Raw genomic sequence first — 27,280 nt, 5'->3', positions numbered from 1 at the left:
GCTACACACAGCACTTGTACCATGAACCAGATACAGAGCTACACACAGCACTTGTACCATGAACCTGATACAGAGCTACACACAGCACTTGTACCATGAACCTGATACAGATCTACACACAGCACTTGTACCATGAACCAGATACAGAGCTACACACAGCACTTGTACCATGAACCTGATACAGAGCTACACACAGCACTTGTACCATGAACCAGATACAGAGTTACACACAGCACTTGTACCATGAACCAGATACAGAGCTACACACAGCACTTGTACAATGAACCTGATACAGAGCTACACACAGCACTTGTACCATGAACCTGATACAGAGCTACACACAGGCACTTGTACCATGAACCTGATACAGAGCTACACACAGCACTTGTACCATGAACCTGATACAGAGCTACACACAGCACTTGTACCATGAACCAGATACAGAGCTACACACAGCACTTGTACCATGAACAAGATACAGAGTCTACACACAGCACTTGTACCATGAACCTGATACAGAGCTACACACAGCACTTGTACCATGAACCTGATACAGAGTTACACACAGCACTTGTACCATGAACCTGATACAGAGCTACACACAGCACTTGTACCATGAACCTGATACAGAGCTACACACAGCACTTGTACCATGAACCAGATACAGAGTCTACACACAGCACTTGTACCATGAACCTGATACAGAGCTACACACAGCACTTGTACCATGAACCAGATACAGAGCTACACACAGCACTTGTACCATGAACCTGATACAGAGCTACACACAGCACTTGTACCATGAACCTGATACAGAGCTACACACAGCACTTGTACCATGAACCTGATACAGAGCTACACACGGCACTTGTACCATGAACCTGATACAGAGCTACACACGCACTTGTACCATGAACCTGATACAGAACTACACACAGCACTTGTACCATGACCCTGATACAGAGCTACACACAGCACTTGTACCATGAACCAGATACAGAGCTACACACAGCACTTGTACCATGAACCTGATACAGAGCTACACACAGCACTTGTACCATGAACCTGATACAGAGTTACACACAGCACTTGTACCATGAACCTGATACAGAGCTACACACAGCACTTGTACCATGAACCAGATACAGAGCTACACACAGCACTTGTACCATGAACCTGATACAGAGCTACACACAGCACTTGTACCATGAACCAGATACAGAGCTACACACAGCACTTGTACCATGAACCAGATACAGAGCTACACACAGCACTTGTACCATGAACCTGATACAGAGCTACACACAGCACTTGTACCATGAACCAGATACAGAGCTACACACAGCACTTGTACCATGAACCTGATACAGAGCTACACACGGCACTTGTACCATGAACCTGATACAGAGCTACACACAGCACTTGTACCATGAACCTGATACAGAGTTACACACGGCACTTGTACCATGAAACCAGATACAGAGCTACACACAGCACTTGTACCATGAACCTGATACAGAGCTACACACGCACTTGTACCATGAACCTGATACAGAGCTACACACAGCACTTGTACCATGAACCTGATACAGAGCTACACACAGGCACTTGTACCATGAACCAGATACAGAGTTACACACAGCACTTGTACCATGAACCAGATACAGAGTTACACACAGCACTTGTACCATGAACCAGATAAAGAGCTACACACAGCACTTTGTACCATGAACCTGATACAAGAGCTACACACAGCACTTGTACCATGAACCTGATACAGAGCTACACACAGGCACTTGTACCATGAACCTGATACAGAAGATTACACACGGCACTTGTACCATAAACCTGATACGAAATACACACAGCACTTTGTACCATGAACCTGATACAGAGCTACACACGGCACTTGTACCATGAACCTGATACAGAGCTACACACAGCACTTGTACATGAACCTGATACAGAGCTACACACAGCACTTGTACCATGAACCTGATACAGAGCTACACACAGCACTTGTACCATGAACCTGATACAGAGCTACACACGGCACTTGTACCATGAACCTGATACAGAACTACACACAGCACTTGTACCATGAACCTGATACAGAGTTACACACAGCACTTGTACCATGAACCAGATAAAGAGCTACACACAGCACTGGTACCATGAACCTGATACAGAGCTACAACACAAGCACTTTGTACCATGAACCTGATACAGAGTTACACACAGCACTTGTACCATGAACCAGATAATGAGCTACACACAGCACTTGTACCATAAACCTGATACAGAGCTACACACGGGCACTTGTACCATGAACCTGATACAGAACTACACACAGCACTTGTACCATGAACCTGATACAGAGCTACACACGGCACTTGTACCATGAACCTGGATACAGAACTACACACAGCACTTGTACCATGAACCAGATACAGAGCTACACACAGCACTTGTACCATGAACCTGATACAGAGATACACACAGCACTTGTACCATGAACCAGATACAGAGCTACACACAGCACTTGTGCCATGAACCAGATACAGAGCTAAACACGGCACTTGTACCATGAACCTGATACAGAGCTACACACAGCACTTGTACCATGAACCTGATAAAGAGCTACACACAGCACTTGTACCATGAACCTGATACAGAGCTACACACAGCACTTGTACCATGAACCTGATACAGAGCTACACACAGCACTTGTACCATGAACCTGATACAGAGCTACACACAGCACTTGTACCATGAAGCAGATACAGAACTACACACAGCACTTGTACCATGAACCTGATACAGAGTTACACACAGCACTTGTACCATGAACCTGATACAGACTACACACAGCACTTGTACCATGAACCTGATACAGAGCTACACACAGCACTTGTACCATGAACCTGATACAGAGTTACACACGGCACTTGTACCATGAACCAGATACAGAGCTACACACGGCACTTGTACCATGAACCTGATACAGAGCTACACACGGCACTTGTACCATGAACCAGATACAGAGCTACACACAGCACTTGTACCATGAACCAGATACAGAGCTACACACAGCACTTGTACCATGAATCAGATACAGAGCTACACACAGCACTTGTACCATGAACCAGATACAGAGCTACACACAGCACTTGTACCATGAACCTGATAAAGAGTTACACACAGCACTTGTACCATGAACCTGATACAGAGTTACACACAGCACTTGTACCATGAACCTGATACAGAGCTACACACAGCACTTGTACCATGAACCTGATACAGAGCTACACACGGCACTTGTACCATGAACCTGATACAGAGCTACACACAGCACTTGTACCATGAACCTGATAAAGAGTTACACACAGCACTTGTACCATGAACCAGATACAGAGCTATACACAGCACTTGTACCATGAACCTGATACAGAGCTACACACAGCACTTGTACCATGAACCAGATACAGAGTTACACACAGCACTTGTACCATGAACCAGATACAGAGCTACACACAGCACTTGTACCATGAACCTGATACAGAGCTACACACAGCACTTGTACCATGAACCTGATACAGAGTTACACACAGCACTTGTACCATGAACCTGATACAGAGCTATACACAGCACTTGTACCATGAACCTGATACAGAGCTACACACAGCACTTGTACCATGAACCTGATACAGAGCTACACACAGCACTTGTACCATGAACCAGATACAGAGCTACACACGGCACTTGTACCATGAACCAGATACAGAGCTACACACAGCACTTGTACCATGAACCTGATACAGAACTACACACAGCACTTGTACCATGAACCTGATACAGAGCTACACACAGCACTTGTACCATGAACCTGATACAGAGTTACACACAGCACTTGTACCATGAACCAGATACAGAGTTACACACAGCACTTGTACCATGAACCTGATACAGAGTTACACACAGCACTTGTACCATGAACCAGATACAGAGCTATACACAGCACTTGTACCATGAACCTGATACAGAGCTACACACAGCACTTGTACCATGAACCAGATACAGAGCTACACACGGCACTTGTACCATGAACCAGATACAGAGCTACACACAGCACTTGTACCATGAACCTGATACAGAACTACACACAGCACTTGTACCATGAACCTGATACAGAGCTACACACAGCACTTGTACCATGAACCATATACAGAGCTACACACAGCACTTGTACCATGAACCTGATACAGAGTTACACACAGCACTTGTACCATGAACCAGATACAGAGTTACACACAGCACTTGTACCATGAACCTGATACAGAGTTACACACAGCACTTGTACCATGAACCTGATACAGAGTTACACACAGCACTTGTACCATGAACCAGATACAGAGCTACACACGGCACTTGTACCATGAACCAGATACAGAGCTACACACAGCACTTGTACCATGAACCTGATACAGAGCTACACACAGCACTTGTACCATGAACCTGATACAGAGCTACACACAGCACTTGTACCATGAACCAGATACAGAGCTACACACAGCACTTGTACCATGAACCTGATACAGAGTTACACACAGCACTTGTACCATGAACCAGATACAGAGTTACACACAGCACTTGTACCATGAACCTGATACAGAGTTACACACAGCACTTGTACCATGAACCTGATACAGAATTACACACAGCACTTGTACCATGAACCTGATACAGAGCTATACACAGCACTTGTACCATGAACCTGATACAGAGTTACACACAGCACTTGTACCATGAACCTGATACAGAGCTACACACAGCACTTGTACCATGAACCAGATACAGAGTTACACACAGCACTTGTACCATGAACCTGATACAGAGTTACACACAGCACTTGTACCATGAACCTGATACAGAGTTACACACAGCACTTGTACCATGAACATGATACAGAGCTACACACGGCACTTGTACCATGAACCAGATACAGAACTACACACGGCACTTGTACCATGAACCAGATACAGAGCTACACACAGCACTTGTACCATGAACCTGATACAGAGCTACACACAGCACTTGTACCATGAACCAGATACAGAGCTACACACAGCACTTGTACCATGAACCTGATACAGAGCTACACACAGCACTTGTACCATGAACCTGATACAGAGCTACACACGGCACTTGTACCATGAACCTGATACAGAGTTACACACGGCACTTGTACCATGAACCTGATACAGAGTTACACACAGCACTTGTACCATGAACCTGATACAGAGCTACACACAGCACTTGTACCATGAACCTGATACAGAGTTACACACAGCACTTGTACCATGAACCAGATACAGAGCTACACACAGCACTTGTACCATGAACCAGATACAGAGTTACACACAGCACTTGTACCATGAACCAGATACAGAGCTACACACAGCACTTGTACCATGAACCTGATACAGAGCTACACACAGCACTTGTACCATGAACCTGATACAGTTACACACAGCACTTGTACCATGAACCTGATACAGTTACACACAGCACTTGTACCATGAACCTGATACAGAGCTACACACAGCACTTGTACCATGAACCTGATACAGAACTACACACGGCACTTGTACCATGAACCAAATAAAGAGTTACAAACAGCACTTGTACCATGAACCTGATACAGAGTTACACACAGCACTTGTACCATGAACCAGATACAGAGTTACACACAGCACTTGTACCATGAACCTGATACAGAACTACACACAGCACTTGTACCATGAACCAGATACAGAGTTACACACGGCACTTGTACCATGAACCTGATACAGAGCTACACACGGCACTTGTACCATGAACCAGATACAGAGTTACACACAGCACTTGTACCATGAACCTGATACAGAGCTACACACAGCACTTGTACCATGAACCTGATACAGAGCTACACACAGCACTTGTACCATGAACCTGATACAGTTACACACAGCACTTGTACCATGAACCTGATACAGAGCTACACACAGCACTTGTACCATGAACCTGATACAGAACTACACACGGCACTTGTACCATGAACCAAATAAAGAGTTACAAACAGCACTTGTACCATGAACCTGATACAGAGTTACACACAGCACTTGTACCATGAACCAGATACAGAGTTACACACAGCACTTGTACCATGAACCAGATACAGAGCTACACACAGCACTTGTACCATGAACCTGATACAGAGCTACACACAGCACTTGTACCATGAACCTGATACAGAGCTACACACGGCACTTGTACCATGAACCTGATACAGAGCTACACACAGCACTTGTACTATGAACCAGATACAGAGCTTCCCACAGCACTTGTACCATAAACCAGATACAGAGCTACACACAGCACTTGTACCATGAACCAGATACAGAACTACACACAGCACTTGTACCATGAACCAGATACAGAGCTATACACAGCACTTGTACCATGAACCTGATACAGAGTTACACACAGCACTTGTACCATGAACCAGATACAGAACTACACACGGCACTTGTACCATGAACCTGATACAGAGCTACACACAGCACTTGTACCATGAACCTGATACAGAGTTACACACAGCACTTGTACCATGAACCAGATACAGAACTACACACGGCACTTGTACCATGAACCTGATACAGAACTCCACACAGCACTTGTACCATGAACCTGATACAGAGCTACACACAGCACTTGTACCATGAACCAGATAATGAGTTACACACAGCACTTGTACCATGAACCTGATACCGAGCTACACACGGCACTTGTACCATGAACCTGATACAGAGTTATACACAGCACTTGTACCATGAACCTGATACAGAGCTACACACAGCACTTGTACCATGAACCAGATACAGAGCTACACACAGCACTTGTACCATGAACCTGATACAGAACTACACACAGCACTTGTAACATGAACCTGATACAGAACTACACACAGCACTTGTACCATGAACCAGATACAGATTTACACACAGCACTTGTACCATGAACCTGATACAGAGCTACACACAGCACTTGTACCATGAACCAGATACAGAGCTACACACAGCACTTGTACCATGAACCAGATACAGAGCTACACACGGCACTTGTACCATGAACCTGATACAGAGCTACACACAGCACTTGTACCATGAACCAGATACAGAGTTACACACAGCACTTGTACCATGAACCTGATACAGAGCTACACACAGCACTTGTACCATGAACCAGATACAGAACTACACACAGCACTTGTACCATGAACCAGATACAGAGCTACACACAGCACTTGTACCATGAACCTGATACAGAGCTACACACAGCACTTGTACCATGAACCTGATACAGAGCTACACACAGCACTTGTACCATGAACCAGATACAGAGCTACACACAGCACTTGTACCATGAACCTGATACAGAAATACACACAGCACTTGTACCATGAACCTGATACAGAGCTACACACAGCACTTGTACCATGAACCTGATACAGAGCTACACACAGCACTTGTACCATGAACCTGATACAGAGCTACACACAGCACTTGTACCATGAACCTGATACAGAGCTACACACGGCACTTGTACCATGAACCTAATACAGAGCTACACACGGCACTTGTACCATGAACCTGATACAGAACTACACACAGCACTTGTACCATGAACCAGATACAGAGTTACACACAGCACTTGTACCATGAACCAGATACAGAACTACACACAGCACTTGTACCATGAACCAGATACAGAGCTACACACAGCACTTGTACCATGAACCATATACAGAGCTACACAGTTCACTTGTACCATGAACCTGATACAGAGTTACACACAGCACTTGTACCATGAACCTGATACAGAGCTACACACAGCACTTGTACCATGAACCAGATACAGAGCTACACACAGCACTTGTACCATGAACCAGATACAAAGCTACACACAGCACTTGTACCATGAACCTGATACAGAGCTACACACAGCACTTGTACCATGAACCAGATACAGAGCTACACACAGCACTTGTACCATGAACCTGATACAGAGCTACACACAGCACTTGTACCATGAACCTGATACAGAACTACACACGGCACTTGTACCATGAACCAAATAAAGAGTTACAAACAGCACTTGTACCATGAACCTGATACAGAGTTACACACAGCACTTGTACCATGAACCAGATACAGAGTTACACACAGCACTTGTACCATGAACCAGATACAGAGCTACACACAGCACTTGTACCATGAACCTGATACAGAACTACACACAGCACTTGTACCATGAACCTGATACAGAGCTACACACGGCACTTGTACCATGAACCTGATACAGAGCTACACACAGCACTTGTACTATGAACCAGATACAGAGCTTCCCACAGCACTTGTACCATAAACCAGATACAGAGCTACACACAGCACTTGTACCATGAACCAGATACAGAACTACACACAGCACTTGTACCATGAACCAGATACAGAGCTATACACAGCACTTGTACCATGAACCTGATACAGAGTTACACACAGCACTTGTACCATGAACCAGATACAGAACTACACACGGCACTTGTACCATGAACCTGATACAGAGCTACACACAGCACTTGTACCATGAACCTGATACAGAGTTACACACAGCACTTGTACCATGAACCAGATACAGAACTACACACGGCACTTGTACCATGAACCTGATACAGAACTCCACACAGCACTTGTACCATGAACCTGATACAGAGCTACACACAGCACTTGTACCATGAACCAGATAATGAGTTACACACAGCACTTGTACCATGAACCTGATACCGAGCTACACACGGCACTTGTACCATGAACCTGATACAGAGTTATACACAGCACTTGTACCATGAACCTGATACAGAGCTACACACAGCACTTGTACCATGAACCAGATACAGAGCTACACACAGCACTTGTACCATGAACCTGATACAGAACTAGACACAGCACTTGTAACATGAACCTGATACAGAACTACACACAGCACTTGTACCATGAACCAGATACAGATTTACACACAGCACTTGTACCATGAACCTGATACAGAGCTACACACAGCACTTGTACCATGAACCAGATACAGAGCTACACACAGCACTTGTACCATGAACCAGATACAGAGCTACACACGGCACTTGTACCATGAACCTGATACAGAGCTACACACAGCACTTGTACCATGAACCAGATACAGAGCTACACACAGCACTTGTACCATGAACCTGATACAGAGCTACACACAGCACTTGTACCATGAACCAGATACAGAACTACACACAGCACTTGTACCATGAACCAGATACAGAGCTACACACAGCACTTGTACCATGAACCTGATACAGAGCTACACACAGCACTTGTACCATGAACCTGATACAGAGCTACACACAGCACTTGTACCATGAACCAGATACAGAGTTACACACAGCACTTGTACCATGAACCTGATACAGAAATACACACAGCACTTGTACCATGAACCTGATACAGAGCTACACACAGCACTTGTACCATGAACCTGATACAGAGCTACACACAGCACTTGTACCATGAACCTGATACAGAGCTACACACAGCACTTGTACCATGAACCTGATACAGAGCTACACACGGCACTTGTACCATGAACCTAATACAGAGCTACACACGGCACTTGTACCATGAACCTGATACAGAACTACACACAGCACTTGTACCATGAACCAGATACAGAGTTACACACAGCACTTGTACCATGAACCAGATACAGAACTACACACAGCACTTGTACCATGAACCAGATACAGAGCTACACACAGCACTTGTACCATGAACCATATACAGAGCTACACAGTTCACTTGTACCATGAACCTGATACAGAGTTACACACAGCACTTGTACCATGAACCTGATACAGAGCTACACACAGCACTTGTACCATGAACCAGATACAGAGCTACACACAGCACTTGTACCATGAACCAGATACAAAGCTACACACAGCACTTGTACCATGAACCTGATACAGAGCTACACACAGCACTTGTACCATGAACCAGATACAGAGCTACACACAGCACTTGTACCATGAACCTGATACAGAGTTACACACGGCACTTGTACCATGAACCAGATACAGAGCTACACACAGCACTTGTACCATGAACCAGATACAGAGCTACACACAGCACTTGTACCATGAACCAGATACAGAGCTACACACAGCACTTGTACCATGAACCTGATACAGAGCTACACACAGCACTTGTACCATGAACCTGATACAGAGCTACACACGGCACTTGTACCATGAACCTGATACAGAGTTACACACAGCACTTGTACCATGAACAAGATACAGAGCTACACACAGCACTTGTACCATGAACCTGATACAGAGCTACACACAGCACTTGTACCATGAACCTGATACAGTTACACACAGCACTTGTACCATGAACCAGATACAGAGTTACACACAGCACTTGTACCATGAACCTGATACAGAGCTACACACAGCACTTGTACCATAAACCTGATACAGAGCTACACACAGCACTTGTACCATGAACCAGATACAGAGCTACACACAGCACTTGTACCATGAACCAGATACAGAGTTACACACAGCACTTGTACCATGAACCTGATACAGAACTACACACAGCACTTGTACCATGAACCTGATACAGAGTTACACACAGCACTTGTACCATGAACCAGATACAGAGTTACACACAGCACTTGTACCATGAACCTGATACAGAGCTACACACAGCACTTGTACCATGAACCTGATACAGTTACACACAGCACTTGTACCATGAACCTGATACAGAGCTACACACAGCACTTGTACCATGAACCAGATACAGAGCTACACACAACACTTGTACCATGAACCTGATACAGAGTTACACACGGCACTTGTACCATGAACCTGATACAGAGCTACACACAGCACTTGTACCATGAACCTGATACAGAACTACACACGGCACTTGTACCATGAACCTGATACAGAGTTACACACGGCACTTGTACCATGAACCAGATACAGAGCTACACACAGCACTTGTACCATGAACCTGATACAGAACTACACACGGCACTTGTACCATGAACCAGATAAAGAGTTACACACAACACTTGTACCATGAACCAGATACAGAGTTACACACAGCACTTGTACCATGAACCTGATACAGAGCTACACACAGCACTTGTACCATGAACCTGATACAGTTACACACAGCACTTGTACCATGAACATGATACAGAGCTACACACAGCACTTGTACCATGAACCTGATACAGAACTACACACGGCACTTGTACCATGAACCAGATAAAGAGTTACACACAGCACTTGTACCATGAACCTGATACAGAGCTACACACAGCACTTGTACCATGAACCAGATACAGAGTTACACACAGCACTTGTACCATAAACCTGATACAGAGCTACACACGGCACTTGTACCATGAACCAGATACAGAGCTACACACAGCACTTGTACCATGAATCTGATACAGAACTACACACAGCACTTGTACCATGAACCTGATACAGAACTCCACACAGCACTTGTACCATGAACCAGATAATGAGTTACACACAGCACTTGTACCATGAACCAGATACAGAGCTACACACAGCACTTGTACCATGAACCTGATACAGAGCTACACACAGCACTTGTACCATGAACCTGATACAGAGCTACACACGGCACTTGTACCATGAACCAGATACAGAGTTACACACAGCACTTATACCATGAACCAGATACAGAGCTACACACAGCACTTGTACCATGAACCTGATACAGAGCTACACACGGCACTTGTACCATGAACCTGATACAGAGCTACACACAGCACTTGTACCATGAACCTGATACAGAGCTACACACGGCACTTGTACCATGAACCTGATACAGAACTACACACAGCACTTGTACCATGAACCTGATACAGAGTTACACACAGCACTTGTACCATGAACCAGATACAGAGCTACACACGGCACTTGTACCATGAACCTGATACAGAACTACACACAGCACTTGTACCATGAACCTGATACAGAGCTACACACAGCACTTGTACCATGAACCTGATACAGAGCTACACACAGCACTTGTACTATGAACCTGATACAGAGTTACACACAGCACTTGTACCATGAACCTGATACAGAGCTACACACAGCACTTGTACCATGAACCTGATACAGAGCTATACACAGCACTTGTACCATGAACCTGATACAGAGCTAAACACAGCACTTGTACCATGAACCTGATACAGAACTACACACGGCACTTGTACCATGAACCAGATACAGAGCTACACACAGACACAGCACTTGTACCATGAACCTGATACAGAGCTACACACGGCACTTGTACCATGAACCTGATACAGAGCTAAACACAGCACTTGTACCATGAACCTGATACAGAACTACACACGGCACTTGTACCATGAACCAGATAGCTCTGATTTTCTAGCGTCTGAACCATTAGAACGTGTCATTATTGCTGTAATATAGGTCTGACAGGAGTAATAGTTATCTGTTTCCTTTCGCGCACATGAAAACGCAGAAGTTTATATGGCTAAAATAGATTTTTTGTGTTAAAAATAGATTCAATTAAAAGTATTTAAAGGGACAGTTTACCCTAATTTGTTCTCCACTTTAATCTGTTCATAATGATTTATTTTACCTGTTGAGGAGTGTTAAATTGTTTACAAATAAATCATTTTACTTTACTTCACCATTTGAAATAGCTGATTTTCTCTCCGGTATCCCTACCAAACTCAGAACTCAGGAGTATGCATAAATACCTAAACTCAGAATTGAGGAGTGTGCATGTGTCATGAGCACTATATGACATATTGACTGCAGGAGGTTTTATTGTAACTGTTTCTAGCTAGGGTTGTGTTTTATAAAAATCAGGAGTTGTGGCACGCTATACACATAAAGGATCCCAGCTCCTACAGCTCACCATGACGCAAGCTAGACTAGGTGCCAGTCCTGGGTCTAGTTCTGTTCCTTATAGATTTTATTGTTCTGGTGTGTAGCTAGGGATCCCAGCCCCTACAGCTCACCATGACACAAGCTAGACTTCTAAGTGCCAGTCCTGGGTCTAGTTCTGTTCCTTATAGATTTTATTGTTCTGGTGTCTAGCTAGGGATCCCAGCCCCTACAGCTCACCATGACACAAGCTAGACTAAGTGCCAGTCCTGGGTCTAGTTCTGTTTATTATAGATTTTATTGTTCTGGTGTCTAGCTAGGGATCCCAGTCCCTACAGCTCACCATGACACAAGCTAGACTAAGTGCCAGTCCTGGGACTAGTTCTGTTTCTTATAGATTTTATTGTTCTGGTGTGTAGCTAGGGATCCCAGCCCCTACAGCTCACCATGACACAAGCTAGACTAAGTGCCAGTCCTGGGTCTAGTTCTGTTTATTATAGATTTTATTGTTCTGGTGTCTAGCTAGGGATCCCAGTCCCTACAGCTCACCATGACACAAGCTAGACTAGGTGTCAGTCCTGGGACTAGTTCTGTTTCTTATAGATTTTATTGTTCTGGTGTGTAGCTAGGGATCCCAGCCCCTACAGCTCACCATGACACAAGCTAGACTAGGTGCCAGTCCTCGGTCTAGTTCTGTTCCTTATAGATTTTATTGTTCTGGTGTCTAGCTAGGGATCCCAGCCCATACAGCTCACCATGACACAAGCTAGACTAGGTGCCAGTCCTCGGTCTAGTTCTGTTTCTTATAGATTTTATTGTTCAGGTGTCTAGCTAGGGATCCCAGCCCCTACAGCTCACCATGACACAAGCTAGACTAGGTGTCAGTCCTGGGACTAGTTCTGTTTCTTATAGATTTTATTGTTCTGGTGTCTAGCTAGGGATACCAGCTCCTACAGCTCACCATGACACAAGCTAGACTAAGTGCCAGTCCTGGGACTAGTTCTGTTTCTTATAGATTTTATTGTTCTGGTGTCTAGCTAAGGATCCCAGCCCCTACAGCTCACCATGACACAAGCTAGAATAGGTGCCAGTCCTGGGACTAGTTCTGTTTCTTATACATTTTATTGTTCTGGTGTCTAGCTAGGGATCCCAGCCCCTACAGCTCACCATGACACAAGTTAGACTAAGTGCCAGTCCTGGGACTAGTTCTGTTTCTTATAGATTTTATTGTTCTGGTTTCTAGCTAGGGATCCCAGCCCCTACAGCTCACCATGACACAAGCTAGAATAGGTGCCAGTCCTGGGACTAGTTCTGTTTCTTATACATTTTATTGTTCTAGTGTCTAGCTAGGGAACCCAGCCCCTGCAGCTCACCATGACACAAGCTAGACTAGGTGTCAGTCTTGGGACTAGTTCTGTTTCTTATAGTTTTTATTGTTCTGGTGTCTAGCTAGGGATCCCAGCCCCTACAGCTCACCATGACACAAGCTAGACTAGGTGTCAGTCCTGGGACTAGTTCTGTTTCTTATAGATTTTATTGTTCTGGTGTCTAGCTAGGGATCCCAGCCCCTACAGCTCACCATGACACAAGCTAGACTAGGTGCCAGTCCTGGGACTAGTTCTGTTTATTATAGATTTTATTGTTCCGGTGTCTAGCTAGGGATCTCAGCCCCTACAGCTCACCATGACACAAGCTAGACTAGGTGTCAGTCCTGGGACTAGTTCTGTTTCTTATAGATTTTATTGTTCTGGTGTCTAGCTAGGGATGCCGGCCCCTACAGCTCACAATGACACAAGCTAGACTAGGTGCCAGTCCTGGGACTAGTTCTGTTTCTTATAGATTTTATTGTCCTGGTGTCTAGCTAGATATCCCAGTCCCTACAGCTCACCATGACACAAGCTAGACTAGGTGCCAGTCCTGGGTCTAGTTCTGTTTCTTATATATTTTATTGTTCTGGTGTCTAGCTAGAGATCCCCGCCTCTAAAGCTTACCATGACACAAGCTAGACTAGGTGCCAGTCCTGGGTCTAGTTCTGTTTCTTATATATTTTATTGTTCTGGTGTCTAGCTAGGGATCTCAGCCCCTACAGGTCACCATGACACAAGCTATTCTAGGTGCCAGTCCTAGGTCTAGTTCTGTTTCTTATAGATTTTATTGTTCTGGTGTCTAGCTAGGGATCCCAGCCCCTACAGCTCACCATGACACAAGCTAGACTAGGTGCCAGTCCTGAGTCTAGTTCTGTTTCTTATATATTTTATTGTTCTGGTGTCTAGCTAGGGATCTCAGCCCCTACAGGTCACCATGACACAAGCTAGACTAGGTGCCAGTCCTGGGTCTAGTTCTGTTTTTTATAGATTTTATTGTTCTGGTGTCTAGCTAGGGATCCCGGCCCCTACAGCTCACCATGACACAAGCTAGACTAGGTGCCAGTCCTGAGTCTAGTTCAGTTTCTTATAGATTTTATTGTTCTGGTGTCTAGCTAGGGATCCCAGCCCCTACAGCTCACCATGACACAAGCTAGACTAGGTGCCAGTCCTAGGACTAGTTCTGTTTCTTATATATTTTATTGTTCTGTTGTTTAGCTAGGTATCCCATCCCCTACAGCTCACCATGACACAAGATAGACTAGGTGCCAGTCCTGGTTCTAGTTCTGTTTCTTAAATATTTTATTGTTCTGGTGTCTAGCTAGGGATCACAGCCCCTACTGCTCACCATGACACAAGATAGACTAGGTGCCAGTCCTGGGACTAGTTCTTTTTCTTTTAGATTTTATTGTTCTGGTGTGTAGCTAGGGATCCCAGTCCCTACAGCTCACCATGACACAAGATAGACTAGGTGCCAGTCCTGGTTCTAGTTCTGTTTATTATAGATTTTATTGTTCTGGTGTCTAGCTAGGGATCCCAGCCCCTACAGCTCACCATGACACAAGATAGACTAGGTGCCAGTCCTGGTTCTAGTTCTGTTTCTTATAGATTTTATTGTTCTGGTGTCTAGCTAGGGATCCCAGCCCCTACTGCTCACCATGACACAAGATAGACTAGGTGCCAGTCCTGGGACTAGTTCTTTTTCTTATAGATTTTATTGTTCTGGTGTGTAGCTAGGGATCCCAGTCCCTACAGCTCACCATGACACAAGCTAGACTAGGTGCCAGTCCTTGGTCTAGTCCTGTTTCTTATAGATTTTATTGTTCAGGTGTCTAGCTAGGGATCACAGTCCCTACAGCTCACCATGACACAAGCTAGACTAGGTGCCAGTCCTGGGACTAGTTCTTTTTCTTATAGATTTTATTGTTCTGGTGTCTAGCTAGGGATCCCAGCCCCTACTGCTCACCATGACACAAGCTAGACTATGTGCCAGTCCTGGGACTAGTTATTTTTCTTATAGATTTTATTGTTCTGGTGTGTAGCTAGGGATCCCAGTCCCTACAGCTCACCATGACACAATCTAGACTAGGTGCCAGTCCTGGGTCTAGTCCTATTTCTTATAGATTTTATTGTTCAGGTGTCTAGCTAGGGATCCCAGTCCCTACAGCTCACCATGACACAAGCTAGACTAGGTGCCAGTCCTGGGACTAGTTCTCTTTCTTATAGATTTTATTGTTCTGCTTTCTAGCTAGGGATCCCAGCCCCTACAGCTCACCATGACACAAGCTAGACTAGGTGCCAGTCATGGGTCTAGTTCTGTTTAAAATCTATAATAAACATAACTAGTACCAGGACTGGCACCTAGTCTAGCTTGTGTCCTGGGACTAATTCTGTTTCTTATAGATTTTATTTTGCTGGTGTCTAGCTAGGGTAGATAGAGGATAAAAGTCCTCAGAGGGTGCGCAGGTGCTGACAAATTGTTTGAAGATAGGAACTTGAAGGCGATGGCTGCACTCCCGATATTCGGTCCCAATGGAATCCGGAGCTGTGAGAGAGGAAGAGAAGAGAGGCACCCAAACCATAAAACAGTATCGTGGTGTGAAATATTAGGAGCCCCTCGCTGCCAGATAACCCCGCTGATCCAGATACTCACAAAATTGGCGGCACGGATGACGTGCCTCTATGCGCAGGTCGGGACTGTTGAGAGTCGCCCGACTGACACACCTCCGTGAGTGTACGTCACTCCCTGTCCACCAATCGACAAGCACCTCTGCTGGCCTCGTGTGTCTCCGAACGAACCCGAACACTGCCACTGAAGGTGTCGGATATACAGCGCCGGGCACAGGCAGCAGGTCTCAGCATACGATGGGGGATGGAATAGGGTAGTAAAAACAACAGGACCGGACAGGTATATAAAACGTCTGTATTTATTTTAAAAGAAAACAACAGCTAGCCGGGAAACGCGTTGCTGTTGTTTTCTTTTAAAATATATACAGACGTTTTATATACCTGTCCGGTATATCCGACACCTTCAGTGGCAGTGTTCGGGTTCGTTCGGAGACACACAAGGCCAGCAGAGGTGCTTGTCGATTGGTGGACAGGGAGTGACGTACACTCACGGAGGTGTGTCAGTCGGGCGACTCTCAACAGTCCCGACCTGCGCATAGAGGCACGTCATCCGTGCCGCCAATTTTGTGAGTATCTGGATCAGCGGGGTTATCTGGCAGCGAGGGGCTCCTAATATTTCAAACCACGATACTGTTTTATGGTTTGGGCGCCTCTCTTCTCTTCCTCTGTCTAGCTAGGGATCTCAGCCCATACAGCTCACCATGACACAAGCTAGACTAGGTGCCAGTCCTGGGACTAGTTCTGTTTCTTATACATTTTATTGTTCTGGTGTGTAGCTATGGATCCCAGCCATTACAGCTCACCACGACACAAGCTAGACTAGGTGCCAGTCCTTGGACTAATTCTGTTTCGTATAGATTTTATTGTTCTGGTGTCTAGCTAGGGATCCCAGCCCCTACAGCTCACCATGACTCAAGCTAGACTATTTGCCAGTCCTGGGACTAGTTCTGTTTATTATAGATTTAATTGTTCTGGTGTCTAGCTAGGAATCTCAGCCCCTACAGCTCACCATGACACAAGCTAGACTAGGTGTCAGTCCTGGGACTAGTTCTGTTTCTTATAGATTTTATTGTTCTGGTGTCTAGCTAGGGATTCCAGTCCCTACAGCTCACCATGACACAAGCTAGACTAGGTGCCAGTCCTGGGACTAGTTCTGTTTCTTATACATTTTATTGTTCTGGTGTGTAGCTATGGATCCCAGCCATTACAGCTCACCATGACACAAGCTAGACTAGGTGCCAGTCCTTGGACTAATTCTGTTTCTTATAGATTTTATTGTTCTGGTGTCTAGCTAGGGATCCCAGCCCCTACAGCTCACCATGACTCAAGCTAGACTATTTGCCAGTCCTGGGACTAGTTCTGTTTCTTATAGATTTTATTGTTCTGGTGTCTAGCTAGGCATCTCAGCCCCTACAGCTCACCATGACACAAGCTAGACTAGGTGTCAGTCCTGGGACTAGTTCTGTTTCTTATAGATTTTATTGTTCTGGTGTCTAGCTAAGGATCCCAGCCCCTACAGCTCACCATGACACATGCTAGACTAGGTGTCAGTCCTGGGACTAGTTCTGTTTATTATAGATTTTATTGTTCTGGTGTCTAGCTAGGGATCCCAGGTCCTACAGCTCACCATGACACAAGCTAGACTAAGTGCTAATACTGGGACTAGTTCTGTTTATTATAGATTTTATTGTTCTGGTGTCTAGCTAGGGATCCCAGTCCCTACAGCTCACCATGACACAAGATCGACTAGGTGCCAGTCCTGGTTCTAGTTCTGTTTCTTATAGATTTTATTGTTCTGGTGTCTAGCTAGGGATCCCAGCCCCTACAGCTCACCATGACACAAGCTAGACTAGGTTCCAGTCCTGGAACTAGTTCTGTTTATTATAGATTTTATTGTTCTGGTGTCTAGCTAGGGATCCCAGCCCCTACAGCTCACCATGACACAAGCTAGACTAGGTGCCAGTCCTAGGACTAGTTCTGTTTATTATAGATTTTATTGTTCTGGTGTCTAGCTAGGGATCCCAGCCCCTGCAGCTCACCATGACACAAGCTAGACTAGGTGCCAGTCCTGGGTCTAGTTCTGTTTATTATAGATTTTATTGTTCTGGTGTCTAGCTAGGGATCCCAGCTCCTACAGCTCACCATGACACAAGCTAGACTAAGTGCTAATACTGGGACTAGTTCTGTTTATTATAGATTTTATTGTTCTGGTGTCTAGCTAGGGATCCCAGCCCCTACAGCTCACCATGACACAAGATCGACTAGGTGCCAGTCCTGGTTCTAGTTCTGTTTCTTATAGATTTTATTGTTCTGGTGTCTAGCTAGGGATCACAGCCCCTACTGCTCACCATGACACAAGCTATTCTAGGTGCCAGTCCTGGGACTAGTTCTGTTTATTATAGATTTTATTGTTCTGGTGTCTAGCTAGGGATCCCAGCCCCTACAGCTCACCATGACACAAGCTATACTAAGTGCTAATACTGGGACTAGTTCTTTTTTCTTATATATTTTATTGTTCTGGTGTCTAGCTAGGGATCACAGCCCCTACTGCTCACCATGACACAAGCTATTCTAGGTGCCAGTCCTGGGACTAGTTCTGTTTATTATAGATTTATTGTTCTGGTGTCTAGCTAGGGATCCCAGCTCCTACTGCTCACCATGACACAAGCTAGACTAGGTGTCAGTCCTGGGTCTAGTTCTGTTTATTATAGATTTTATTGTTCTGGTGTCTAGCTAGGGATCCCAGCTCCTACAGCTCACCATGACACAAGCTAGACTAGGTGTCAGTCCTGAGTCTAGTTCTGTTCCTTATAGATTTTATTGTTCCGGTGTCTAGCTAGGGATCCCAGCTCCTACAGCTCACCATGACACAAGCTAGACTAGGTGTCAGTCCTGGGACTAGTTCTGTTTCTTATAGATTTTATTGTTCTGGTGTCTAGCTAGGGATCCCAGTCCCTACTGCTCACCATGACACAAGCTAGACTAGGTGCCAGTCCTGGGACTAGTTCTGTTTCTTATAGATTTTATTGTTCTGGTGTGTAGCTAGGGATCTCAGCCCCTACAGCTCACCATGACACAAGCTAGACTAGGTGCCAGTCCTAGGACTAGTTCTGTTTATTATAGATTTTATTGTTCTGGTGTCTAGCTAGGGATCCCAGCCCCTGCAGCTCACCATGACACAAGCTAGACTAGGTGCCAGTCCTAGGACTAGTTCTGTTTCTTATAGATTTTATTGTTCTGGTGTGTAGCTAGGGATCTCAGCCCCTACAGCTCACCATGACACAAGCTAGACTAGGTGCCAGTCCTAGGACTAGTTCTGTTTATTATAGATTTTATTGTTCTGGTGTCTAGCTAGGGATCCCAGCCCCTGCAGCTCACCATGACACAAGCTAGACTAGGTGCCAGTCCTAGGACTAGTTCTGTTTCTTATAGATTTTATTGTTCTGGTGTCTAGCTAGGGATCCCAGCCCTTACAGCTCACCATGACACAAGCTAGACTAGGTGCCAGTCCTGGGACTAGTTCTGTTTATTATAGATTTTATTGTTCTGGTGTCTAGCTAGGGATCCCAGCTCCTACAGCTCACCATGACACAAGCTAGACTAGGTGCCAGTCCTGGGACTAGTTCTGTTTATTATAGATTTTATTGTTCTGGTGTCTAGCTAGGGATCCCAGCTCCTACAGCTCACCATGACACAAGCTAGACTAAGTGCTAATACTGGGACTAGTTCTATTTATTATAGATTTTATTGTTCTGGTGTCTAGCTAGGGATCCCAGCCCCTACAGCTCACCATGACACAAGATCGACTAGGTGCCAGTCCTGGTTCTAGTTCTGTTTCTTATAGATTTTATTGTTCTGGTGTCTAGCTAGGGATCACAGCCCCTACTGCTCACCATGACACAAGCTAGACTAAGTGCTAATACTGGGACTAGTTCTGTTTATTATAGATTTTATTGTTCTGGTGTCTAGCTAGGGATCTCAGCCCCTACAGGTCACCATGACACAAGCTATTCTAGGTGCCAGTACTGGGACTAGTTCTGTTTATTATAGATTTTATTATTCTGGTGTCTAGCTAGGGATCCCAGCTCCTACAGCTCACCATGACACAAGCTAGACTAGGTGTCAGTCCTGGGTCTAGTTCTGTTTATTATAGATTTTATTGTTCTGGTGTCTAGCTAGGGATCCCAGCTCCTACAGCTCACCATGACACAAGCTAGACTAGGTGCCACTCCTGGGACTAGTTCTGTTTCTTATAGATTTTATTGTTCTGGTGTCTAGCTAGGGATCCCAGCTCCTACAGCTCACCATGACACAAGCTAGACTAGGTGCCAGTCCTGGGTCTAGTTCTGTTTATTATAGATTTTATTGTTCTGGTGTCTAGCTAGGGATCCCAGCTCCTACAGCTCACCATGACACAAGCTAGACTAGGTGCCAGTCCTGGGACTAGTTCTGTTTCTTATAGATTTTATTGTTCTGGTGTCTAGCTAGGGATCCCAGCTCCTACAGCTCACCATGACACAAGCTAGACTAGGTGTCAGTCCTGGGACTAGTTCTGTTTCTTATAGATTTTATTGTTCTGGTGTCTAGCTAGGGATCCCAGCCCCTACAGCTCACCATGACACAAGCTATTCTAGGTGCCAGTCCTGGGACTAGTTCTGTTTATTATAGATTTTATTGTTCTGGTGTCTAGCTAGGGATCCCAGCTCCTACAGCTCACCATGACACAAGCTAGACTAGGTGCCAGTCCTGGGTCTAGTTCTGTTTCTTATAGATTTTATTGTTCTGGTGTCTAGCTAGGGATCCCAGCTCCTACAGCTCACCATGACACAAACTAGACTAGGTGTCAGTCCTGGGACTAGTTCTGTTTCTTATAGATTTTATTGTTCTGGTGTCTAGCTAGGGATCCCAGCTCCTACAGCTCACATGACACAAGCTAGACTAGGTGCCAGTCATGGGTCTAGTTCTGTTTCTTATAGATTTTATTGTTCTGGTGTCTAGCTAGGGATCCCAGCCCCTACAGCTCACCATGACACAAGATAGACTAGGTGCCAGTCCTGGTTCTAGTTCTGTTTCTTATAGATTTTATTGTTCTGGTGTCTAGCTAGGGATCCCAGCTCCTACAGCTCACCATGACACAAGCTAGACTAGGTGTCAGTCCTGGGACTAGTTCTGTTTCTTATAGATTTTATTGTTCTGGTGTCTAGCTAGGGATCCCAGCCCCTACAGCTCACCATGACACAAGCTATTCTAGGTGCCAGTCCTGGGACTAGTTCTGTTTATTATAGATTTTATTGTTCTGGTGTCTAGCTAGGGATCCCAGCTCCTACAGCTCACCATGACACAAGCTAGACTAGGTGTCAGTCCTGGGACTAGTTCTGTTTCTTATAGATTTTATTGTTCTGGTGTCTAGCTAGGGATCCCAGCCCCTACAGCTCACCATGACACAAGCTATTCTAGGTGTCAGTCCTGGGACTAGTTCTGTTTATTATAGATTTTATTGTTCTGGTGTCTAGCTAGGGATCCCAGCCCCTACAGCTCACCATGACACAAGCTATTCTAGGTGCCAGTCCTGGGACTAGTTCTGTTTATTATAGATTTTATTGTTCTGGTGTCTAGCTAGGGATCCCAGCTCCTACAGCTCACCATGACACAAGCTAGACTAGGTGTCAGTCCTGGGACTAGTTCTGTTTCTTATAGATTTTATTGTTCTGGTGTCTAGCTAGGGATCCCAGCCCCTACAGCTCACCATGACTCAAGCTAGACTATTTGCCAGTCCTGGGACTAGTTCTGTTTCTTATAGATTTTATTGTTCTGGTGTCTAGCTAGACATCTCAGCCCCTACAGCTCACCATGACACAAGCTAGACTAGGTGTCAGTCCTGGGACTAGTTCTGTTTCTTATAGATTTTATTGTTCTGGTGTCTAGCTAAGGATCCCAGCCCCTACAGCTCACCATGACACATGCTAGACTAGGTGTCATTCCTGGGACTAGTTCTGTTTCTTATAGATTTTATTGTTCTGGTGTCTAGCTAGGGATCCCAGCCCCTACAGCTCACCATGACACAAGCTATTCTAGGTGCCAGTCCTGGGACTAGTTCTGTTTCTTATAGATTTTATTGTTCTGGTGTCTAGCTAGGGATCCCAGCCCCTACAGCTCACCATGACACAAGCTATTCTAGGTGCCAGTCCTGGGACTAGTTCTGTTTCTTATAGATTTTATTGTTCTGGTGTCTAGCTAGGGATCCCAGCTCCTACAGCTCACCATGACACAAGCTAGACTAGGTGTCAGTCCTGGGTCTAGTTCTGTTTATTATAGATTTTATTGTTCTGGTGTCTAGCTAGGGATCCCAGCTCCTACAGCTCACCATGACACAAGCTAGACTAAGTGTTAATACTGGGACTAGTTCTTTTTTCTTATATATTTTATTGTTCCGGTGAGCCCCTATAGTTCACCATGACACAAGTTAAATTAGTTATATTTTGAAGATGCCAGTCTTGGGACTGGTGACATTTGTTGAGCACTTACCAGACACAGGCAAGCTGGCTATACAACAGAAATATAGTGCTAGTGTCTGCAGTTTGTTTGCATGATAAAGATTGCAAATGTGACAAAGAGAGAAACTGAATGGTATTCCAGGTCTTTCCAGTTATAAAAACAAAAGGTTGCATTATTCAGCTAATAGTATTGTGTAAATTGTATTACATAATTTGTTTGATACCAATTACTATCTCTCTGAGATATTTCTATTCCATTTCAGCCATATTTATTTATTGTTTTTTGCCAATGTTTCTATGTATCCTTTGTGTTACCTATTTCTCTCTGTTACTATCTGCACCTTTTGTTACTATCTCTTTGTCTATAGTCTCAAGTGTTTTTCCCCTATTTATTGACAGAATCCCTAATTTTCACTGTTGCAGTGGTGTCCTATATATAGTATCCCCATTGCCGCAGCTCTATAATATTCATATTTTTTCTCCTCACACAGTCACTATTGTCATCTGTATCCTATTATTTGTCCCCAATGTAATTCTCCTTTTATTTATATAATATATTCAATCTCTCAATAACTTGTGCTTCTTTTTTCTTTTCAGATAATCTTGAATTCTGTTTCTCCATGCCTACCCTTTGACCTTCTCTCCTTCTTCCGTCCTTAAGTCATGGACCCCAAAACTCCATCCCCACTGCACCTTTGGAGCCCACGTCCCTTTGGCAGTTACTCATCTAACCATCCTCCAGCTGCACGAGTTGGTACTTGTGAGGCCAACAGAGAGGAAACAAAATCCACTGCAGAAGCTCTCCCCCAGCCCATAGATACTCCTTTATGTCAGCATCAGGATGATGATTGTGTCCTTTTGGACACCTGGTATGTCATCAAGCCAGGGAACACCAAGGAGAAAGTGGCCTTTTTTGTTGCCTACCAGTGTGCAGGGAGTGGGAGCTCACCACGCATGGGGGGCACCAAGGTTAAAGGTCGATGGAGTGGGAGTGGCAGTTCTAGAGCCAAGAGACGACGACATGCTCTTGACCCTGATGCACCTTCCACAGTAGCTGAAATGATAGCTATGGCTGAAAGCCGAGGAACACAGGAAGCATCTCCTAGGCCTCCAGTGGTACTTGTGACATCTTCAGAGGAAGAAGCAGAGGGAAGGTGTAAAAGTGTAGCCGAGGCAGTAGCTCAGTATGAAGCAGAACGCACTGAGCGAGAGGTGAGAATAGCTTTCCGTGTAGCGGAACGGCCAGGAGACCCAATAACATGTGACCTCTACCAGCTTCTAAGCCCTGAGCCTCACCATGTACGGGTCCTTCTGGAAAAGATGGAGACATCACAAGCTGAGCAGGAAGATAAGATGCAAGACAATGCTTCTGCAGCTGGGTTCCATGTGGACTTGGTGTTGACTGGTGCTGTGGACCGTTGTGTCTTCTATGGCGGTGAAGCAGGAGAAACAGAACCTCTGCCTGGCCAATTGTTCTTTCCACAACTCTCTAATGCACCTCCTCTACCCCCACCCCCACCACCTGCCCCACCACTTTGTCGCCTCTACCGCCATGTTTCCCATGACTTTCTGGAGATTCGCTTCCAAGTTCAACGGCTCCTTCAGCCTCGACTCTGCCTACCAGGTTTGCCTGACCACGTCCTCCTGGCTATTTTCAGCTACCTTCCAACACAGGAGTTGGCTGTCATAAAGTGTACTTGCCGACGTTTCCGAGCACTTATTGAAGATTATGGAGTCCAACCTTGTGACTCCCGTTGGAGTCGGGACCCTCTATATCGAGATGACCCCTGTAAACAGTGCAAACGCGTGTATCAAAGAGGTGATGTGTCTATTTGCAGGTGGCATCCCAAACCATACCACCATGACTTACCCTATGGAAGATCTTACTGGATGTGTTGCCGTAGACCAGATAGAGCTGCACCTGGGTGCCAGTTAGGACTACATGATAATAACTGGGTGCTACCAGGAGAGGGAACAAGAGGGAGAGGACACAGGGAGGGTGACGAGGGTAGGTGAAATGAGATGAGGGGTGGGTGGGATAATAGTGTACAATGGTTTGAATAAAATATACTATTTATGAGTGTCCTATAGTCACTGTGTCAATGTGGTCATAAAAAGTTACACTCTAACATAGACAGAAACCTATCTAATATTTTTACATGCTATTCAACATATGACAAACAATGTAAATGCACATTTGGTAGATATTGAAGTCAGCCATTTTTCAACATAAATAATAAAAATTAGAGAGCACCACAATAGTGCATTACCGCTAACAATCCAAATGATGGTGTGAAAATATATAAGGAAACAACTCACAAAAGTGCTACAGCTATCCTCAAGGTGCTAAAACTGTCATATCTTTATAACCACCCATCTGACTAGGATGATAAGTAAGATGGGTGGTTATTAAGAACCTAGCATGCTTGATTTAGCACCTTAATACCAGGTGCAGCACCTTTGTGAGTTGTTTTTTTATTTCGTATATTCACATCAGTTGGATTGGTGATGTTAATACACTAGTGTGGCGCCCTGTCTGTTTTCTTCTTAAACGGGAAGAGTCCACAGCTGCATTCATTACTTTTGGGAAATACAGAACCTGGCCACCAGGAGGAGGCAAAGACACCCCAGCCAAAGTCTAAAATACCTCCCCCACTTCCCTCATCCCCCAGTCATTCTTTGTCTTTCGTCACAGGAGGTTGGCAGAGAAGTGTCAGAAGTTCGAGATAGTCTCTTATGGAGGGTAGTACTCTTTGAAATGGGACTGGAGTTTTAAGTAATCCTATCAGCCTCTCAGTGAGAGCATGGATGAATGTTAGAGTCTGGAGAGTTTTCCTGCGAAACCATCCCGACTCATATTAACAGCTCCTTGGCAATCAGCGTTGACGAGTTTCGCTGCCTGCCTTTATTCACTCAAGTCCATGTCAGAAGCAAGGCTACTATCTGTCACACTTGAAGGACCGTGTTCTTGTTCCATGGCGTGGATTTCGATAAGATCGTTTCATTTTATTTTGATATGTGAATGTAATGTTAACGAAGCAAGGTAGGGTCCCAGTGGGACTCCTTTTATCTTAATAAGGAATCATGGGTTAATATCTCCTAAGGGGGGTTATTGAACAAAGGGAACTTTAATCATGTTTGTTATATGGTTCTACCTGCTAATGTGTAGCAATACCTAGGCTCATGGTTTTTACGGAACATAACAGCCTTATCTTAATGACGCAATCTCTTGAGATTGTGCACCATTTTTGTGACTGGCACAGTGTGCCCCATGATGGGTGCGGTTACGTTGTTTCTCACTTCCGTATACTGACTGTGTGGCGACAGATTGAGTCTAGCTCGTGGGTTGTCTGGTTCACAGGAGGTGGTGAGTGTCCCAGCTATTGGGGGTGTAAAAGGGGTGCCAGTTAGTATTAATCTTTTTTGTAATCCCAAGATTATGGAGGATTCTGATATCTTAGTCATGGATGTCTCCGATGTGGAGAATGCGTCTTGTGATGAATATGAAATGGCCCAAGTAATCAATGCCGATCAGTTATGTTCCGATTGCCGTTCTAGAGTACTTTCTTCTCCCGAATTAGGGAGCTTAGAGTGTGTTGAGCCATCTGCCTCCAAGGTTTCCATGTCCCATGAGGCGCATGCCCCAAGCCCTTTCGCGGCTATGCAAGCAGGTGTCCCTAGGGCCTTTACTCCTTCTACAGAGGGTGGCTTGTTTCCTCCAGAAGTTACGGCAC

At 44.9% G+C, this 27,280-nt stretch overlaps 1 protein-coding gene across 3 annotated transcripts in view; it reads left to right on the top strand.

Moving 5' to 3' along the window:
- Window positions 1–25,636, top strand: part of FBXO46 (F-box protein 46) — an 82,997-nt gene extending 57,361 nt beyond the window's left edge. For all 3 annotated transcript variants that reach the window (XM_053688818.1, XM_053688816.1, XM_053688817.1), the window contains exon 2: window positions 24,144–25,636. In XM_053688818.1, the coding sequence (XP_053544793.1) occupies window positions 24,210–25,562 (1,353 nt within the window). In that variant the 5' untranslated portion in view covers window positions 24,144–24,209 and the 3' untranslated portion in view covers window positions 25,563–25,636. The remainder of the gene's footprint in view (window positions 1–24,143) is intronic.
- Window positions 25,637–27,280: the final 1,644 nt, after the last annotated feature.

The sequence above is a fragment of the Bombina bombina genome, chromosome 7 (genome assembly GCF_027579735.1).
Source record: "Bombina bombina isolate aBomBom1 chromosome 7, aBomBom1.pri, whole genome shotgun sequence".
In the NCBI taxonomy this organism is placed as follows: Eukaryota; Metazoa; Chordata; class Amphibia; order Anura; family Bombinatoridae; genus Bombina; species Bombina bombina.
This window is presented reverse-complemented; position numbering and strand designations above follow the sequence as displayed.